The sequence below is a fragment of the Dendrobates tinctorius genome, unplaced genomic scaffold (assembly GCF_039654945.1).
Source record: "Dendrobates tinctorius isolate UK_male_01 unplaced genomic scaffold, ASM3965494v1 ptg000005l, whole genome shotgun sequence".
Lineage (NCBI taxonomy): Eukaryota > Metazoa > Chordata > Amphibia > Anura > Dendrobatidae > Dendrobates > Dendrobates tinctorius.
This window is the reverse complement of record NW_027361673.1, coordinates 21,597,610-21,604,246: the sequence shown is the minus strand read 5'-3', so window position 1 is coordinate 21,604,246 and position 6,637 is coordinate 21,597,610. Positions and strand designations below refer to the sequence as shown.

General features: G+C 40.4%; 1 protein-coding gene across 1 annotated transcript in view; it reads left to right on the top strand.

Moving 5' to 3' along the window:
* The first annotated feature begins 2,271 nt into the window (after positions 1–2,271).
* GADL1 (glutamate decarboxylase like 1) overlaps positions 2,272–6,637 on the top strand; it is a 657,207-nt gene continuing 652,841 nt past the window's right edge. Inside the window, exon 1 of the mRNA XM_073568647.1 lies at positions 2,272–2,424. Within this exon, the coding sequence (XP_073424748.1) occupies positions 2,382–2,424 (43 nt within the window). The 5' untranslated portion in view covers positions 2,272–2,381. The remainder of the gene's footprint in view (positions 2,425–6,637) is intronic.

The window sequence follows — 6,637 nt, the reverse complement described above, 5'->3', positions numbered from 1 at the left end:
TGGTTTCCTTTCTGAGATACGTAGGTTTCAGTTTCCCAGTCTATGTCGGGGTAGTTGAAGTCCCCCATAATAATCACCTCATTGTGATTTGCTGCTTTGTCTATTTGTTTCAATAATAGATTTTCAGTGGCTTCTGTTATATTTGGTGGCTTATAACAAACCCTATGAGGATTTTATTACTTTTCCCTCCTTGTATCTCCACCCATAGAGACTCCACCTCTTCGTTTCCCTCTTGTATATCTTCTCTTAGTGTGGGCTTTAAAGTGGACTTTATATATAGACAGACTCCACCCCCTTTCCTTTTTTTACGATCCCTCCTAAACAAATCATATCCTTGCAAGTTAGCCGCCCAGTCATATCTGTCGCCTAACCATGTCTCAGTTATTCCTGCTATGTCGTATTTTTCCTCATACATTACCAACTCCAGATATTCAATGTTATTGGTCAGGCTCCTTGCATTGGTCAGCATGCAGGAAAGAAGTTTTGCTTCCTTTTTCTTAGCTTCCTTCTGAGTACCCTGTCTTGTGTCCTCTGTACCACATCTAGTATCCTTGATTAGTTTGTCCTTCTGCTGCATGTTCTTGTCTGCTGTTTTTCCTCCCATCCCCTCTTCTTCTAGTTTAAAGCCCTCCTGATGAGTGTGGCAAGTCTTCTGGCGAATGTGTGTTTCCCAGGTTTTGTGAGGTGTATCCCATCTCTTGCGAGAAGTCCATCGTAGAGGTAATTCATGCCATGGTCCAAGAATCCAAATCCTTGCTGCCTGCACCACCGTCATAGCCAGTTGTTCACCTCTAGTATTCTATTCCATCTTCTGATACCATGACCATCGACTGGGAGGATTGATGAGAAAACAACCTGAACATTCTGTTCCTTTATTTTCTTCCCCAGAATTTCAAAGTCTTCGCAGATAGTTGGTAGGTCATTTCTTGCCGTGTCGTTTGTGCCTACAAGTATCAGTAGGAAAGGGTAGTCGTCCTTGGATTGGAGGATAGTTGGTATCCTGTTAGCCACATCCTTGATTTTTGCTCCTGGGAGGCAGCATACTTCTCATGCGGTTATGTCCGGCCTGCAGATAGTTGCCTCCGTGCCTCTTAGTAGTGAGTCGCCCATAACTACCACTCTTCTTTTCTTTCCGGACAAACGTTAGAAGCGTTAGGGACACGGACTCAGGGGAGTGCAGGAGGTCTCCACGTCCCCTTTCCCTATCGCAGGGCCCACCATTGTAACTGTTTCCTCTTCCCCCGTGTCTTGTTGTTTTAGTAACCGACCTGCGGTCCGTGTCACACAGGACGGGTCCACGTGACAATATACAGGGGAGATAACATACAGTTATATACTATATACAGGGGAGATAACATACAGGTATATACTATATACAGGGGAGATGACATACAGGTATATACTATATACAAGGGAGATGGCATGCAGGTATATATTATATACAGTGGGAGATGACATACAGGTATATACTATATACAGGTGGAGATGACATAGAGGTATATACTAAATACAGGGGAAATTACATACTGGCATATGCTATGTAAAGGAGGAGATGACATGCATGCATATACTATATACAAAAGGAGATGACATACAGGTTTATATAGTATATACAGAAGGAGATGACATACAGGTATATACTATATACAGGGGATCTTAACCCTGTCAACGCCATGCTCTTCAGCTAGTATTTAAAAAAATGATGGTTCAGTGCTTTCATTATATTTTATTGTAATAATGTATATAATTTATGCTATCTCATTATGGGAATTCATGTATGCAGCACACCTCTTTTTAATTAGTTACATTTTGTATAGAGCTCAAATTTATTGCAAAATATAATGTGTATGCTGTATAGCTGTAGGATGATACATGTCAGATGCTAGTAATGCACAGTCAAGACATTCAAGTGTATAATAAAAATCTGCATTTTTAAACATTCTCTCACTATTTCTATAATTACGATATTACACTTAGTATTGGAACTGAGTTTCGACATTGCAAGAATGTCATAGTGAGGACTTGTCAATCGCGTATGGGTCAGTGCTGTGTGCATTATAGCTTCAAGTGCTGTCCCTCCCTTCTGACCATCTGGTCTGAGCTTTTTTATTCTCCCATTCTCTAAAGACTGGATAAGGGCCAGCTGGTATTTGTATTAATAGATGGCCTGCTTTGCTATTGGAGAGAAGCTCTGAGGTGGCAGCTGCAGCCGCAGGACAGAGCAAAGCCAGGGTGGAGGCATGAACACTGACACCAGACACCTGTAAAATATTCACTAGTGAAGAGAACACCCTGCAGTGATTTCCCTTGGGACTAGGATTTCATTTGGGGAGCCCTTAGGCGAAGCAAGCAGAAGTCACCTTCAACGTCCAGAGGCCACAATGATCAGCAGCCAGAAAATACACACTGCCGGGCACATGGAGGGTAACAGACTGTTCTTCTCTCTATCCTTCCAGCATCATTTCATTAGGCAGCAAGCAGCAGTTTACATCGATATACAGGTTTTGTATTTCCAACATTAGGAAACATTGTCTTCTCACTAGGGCCTAGAAAGCCGGCTTATTGTATGAATGTTCATAGTCATTCATTCACGGTCAGAACTTCTCATGCCTTTGCAGCAGATGATGATATCGATAGGAATTATTGCCGGACTGACTTTAGAAAGAACTAACTTTACTGAAGTGCAGATAACAATTTTGCCTCACGCAAACCTAGAATCATATTGTAAATTGTATGCATTAGATTGATCAATACAGTACAGAGCCAAGAAACGGAGCGAAAAGTATTTGCAATTGCTCTAGAAATGAATGCTAACATTTTACCTACTACCCCAGACACGTAGATGACCCACATAATGTATAAGCCATGAAATCAAGCTGTCACTGCTGGGTTAAGGGTTATTACTGTATTGAGGTCAGGTATTCCTATTTGGTGCCTTTTCTAAGATTTCTAACCCTTAGGTGTCTCGCTCCGATTGCTGTCTCCAGTAGCACGTTTGTGATGTTATACTTTACTTAAGTTTCTGAAGTCTGAATTTGATATTAGAAAATTATGTACTTTATTTCCGTGTACGATAGATGTCAGGAATATAGTTCTTTTTAGTGGCACATTTAAGGTTCACTCACCTTTGCGATTTCTTTTTTTAATTGGATTGCACTCTGAACAATATTATTCCATGAGACAGTGCAGATTTGCGTATGTTTTCTAAGCTGTATTTGACATGAGAAAAAAAAATCACAGCATGCTATGATTTCACTCTGAAATATTATGGGTGTGAGAAAAAAAATGCATGCCATATGGACCAACAATGTGACTTCTGATTTTTACGGATACATTGCAATTCTGTAGCATTGGAAACTGTAAATGGTCATGTAAAAGATTAATAGCTGCTGAGTAAAAGAACAGATTGAATACGGAAAGCACACGGATGACAAGTGAGGAAAAAACTGTCACTCTCGGACCGATGTGTTTATATACTAGTGTGTGAGTACCTTTAATGAGTATTTTTTTTACAGAGAAAAAGGAACATAACATGCCAAACATTTTGTATGAAGTTTATTATTTGCTTATTCTCCTACAGTTTGTATTGTTTGGTTTTCTCAGTACATAGTAAACCTTTACAAATGGTTGTCAAAAGTGATCTAAAACTCATGTCTTAACTTTTGATTTTTTTTTTTCTTTATCAGCAAAAGCTTTTTCAGTTTACTAATGAAATAACAGAATGTTCTTGTAATACAGTATTAGACAAATGTAGCAAAACTAGAGCAGGGAATAAATAGCAACCAATAAGATTCATTTCCATCACTCCACTTTTCTCCATTTTTTCCTTGCACTAATTTACTTTTGTGTTTGAGTTACAGTACTTAATATTTGGGCTTGTGCCCAGAATTCTATGGAAGTTGCTTGAGAAACTACAAGCACATAGATCATCTTTGCATATACTGTACATTTCTATAGAGGCCTTTAACTGCAATTTTATGTGCCACTGTACCAAGGGCCCGTTTTAGACAAAGTGGGGCCCGGGGATAAGTTTATAGTGGGGCCCCAAACCTGATTATATTGCACTATCTCACAGAAACATTTCGGTTGTATTTACATGCGCTGAGTTCAGACTGTTAAGCGAGCATGATTGATAACATTGAAGTTGTTCAAAACTTGTTTTCCGATTTCTTTACACCAGCTTGGAAACAGTGATGGGAACAAAACAATCACTAGTAGATCAATCTGTCCCCATACAGTTTCCTGTTATCAGTAGCATATCTGCAATTTTCACCAGGTGATGTGCTGATGAGAACAATTATTTTTGTTGGAGCATAAACAGTCCAATCACTCGATCAATAGGCAGCATTTTGTTACAGTTTAATGTGCCCCAATAGTCCTCCATATAGTGCAATGCACTCCTCATAGTACAATGCACCACATAGTCTTTCATATAGTATATTGAATACCCCATAGTCCTCCATAGAGTATAATAGAGCCTCATATAGTACATATGTTATGATCAACAGCTCATAGTCCTTGAAAAAGTATAATGCAACCCCATATGTTATAATGCAGACCCAGTATGGTGTAATGCAGTCACCGTATGGTATAGTGCAGCCCCCATATGGTATAATGCAGCCCACATATGGTATAGTGCAGTCACCATATTGTATAATGCAGCCCCTTTATGGTGTAATGCAGACACCATATGGTATAATGCAGCCACCATATAGTATAATGCAGACCTCATATAGCATAACACAGCCCCATGGTCCTCCAGTACTATGACCACTACATACTCAATGATTTAAAAAAAAAAATACAATACTCCCTTCTCCCCATTCTCCTGATGCTGATACAGTTGAATGTGCGATGCTGGGCGCCAGGGGAGAGGGGAGCTGACTGGACCCCCCCAATTCATGGGCCCCACAGCAGCCTGCTGCTATTAATGGTACGCCACTGGCTGCGGGAGGTCTGGGAACCCGAGGCAAATGCCTAGTTTCCCTTGCCCTAATGCCAGCCCTGACTGTATCTATTGCTTAAGTGTAGGTTTTCTGTAAAAGTACAGAATATTTGAAGAACATGACAAAAAGGTCTCATATGAGAGTAAGATGCAATTTTTTAAATCCCCACAGCATCAGACTTCAAATCGTGCCTTTATGGCAAAACCAAAGTTAAAGGGGTATTTCAAGCTACATAAATTACCATTTATCCAATGTTAGGAACCCAACCAGTTGGCAGAATATGGAACCTGTGTGTCCTGTTCTCATATGACCCTAAGGCTGTAGACCAGACATGGTGAAATGGTTTGTTCTTTGTGTATGCACCCCATTGCCACTATTTTTGCATCTTCAGTTCCAAATACTTAGAAAAGAGTTTACCCCCTAATATAACACCAACCACTCAAAGGTTCCTAAGAGCACAGTGACCTCCATAATCCTTAAGTAGAAGTTTGGGACCACCAGAAATCTTCCTATACCTGGCTGTCCAGCCAAACTGCGCAATCGTGGGAGAAGAGCCTTGGTGAGAGAGGTAAAGAAGAACCCCAAGATCACTGTGGCTGAGCTCCACAGATGAAGTAGGGAGATGGAAGAAAGTTGCACAAAGTCAGCTATTACTGCAGCCCTCCACCAGTTGAGCCTTTATGGCAGAGTGGCCAGATGGAAGCCTCTGCTCTGTGCAACATATGAAAGCCCACATAGAGTTTACTTAAAAACACATGAAGGACTCCCAGACTATGAGAAATAAGATTCTCTGGTCTGATGAGATGAAGATAGAACGTTTTTGAGATAATTCTAAGTGGAATGTGTGGAGAAAACCAGGCACTGCTCATCACTTGCCCAATACAATCTCAACAGTGAAAAATGGTGGTGGCAGCATTATGCTATGGGGGTATTTTTCAGCTTAAGGGACAGGACGACTGGTTGAAATTGAAGGAAACATGAATGCAGCCAAGTACAGAGATATCCTGGATGAAAACCTCTTTCAGAGTGCTCTTGACCTCAGACTGGGCCGAAGGTTCAGCTTCCAACAAGACAATGACCCTAAGCACACAGCTAAATTAACAAAGGATTGGCTTCAGAACAACTCTGTGACCATTCTTGACTGGCCCAGCCAGAGCCCCAACCTAAACCCAATTGAGCATATCTGGAGAGACCTGAAAATGGTTGTCCACCAACATTCACTATCCAACCTGATGAAACTGGAGAGGATCTGAAAGGAAGAATGGCAGAGGATCCCCAAATCCAGATGTGAAAAACTTGTTGCATTATTCCCAAGAAGACTCATGGCTGTACTTGCTTAAAAGGGTGCTTTACTCAATATTGAGCAAAGGGTCTGAATACTTATGACCAGTGATATTTCTCTTTTTTAAATTTGCAAACATTTCTACATTTCTGTTTTTTTTAGTTAAGATCGGGTGCAGAGTGTACATTAATGAGAAAAAAATGAACTTTTTGGAATTTACCAAATGGTTGCAATGAAACAAAAAGTGAAAAATTTAGAGGGGTCTGAATAATTTCCATACTCACTGTATATGCCACAGGTCTTATGAGGTTTTCTGAGAAATCACAACAAAAAAAAATAGTGTTCTAATTCTTATACAGACATATGTGTTTGCCACTAATGTAATAATTTCCCTATCCTGGCCCCTTCC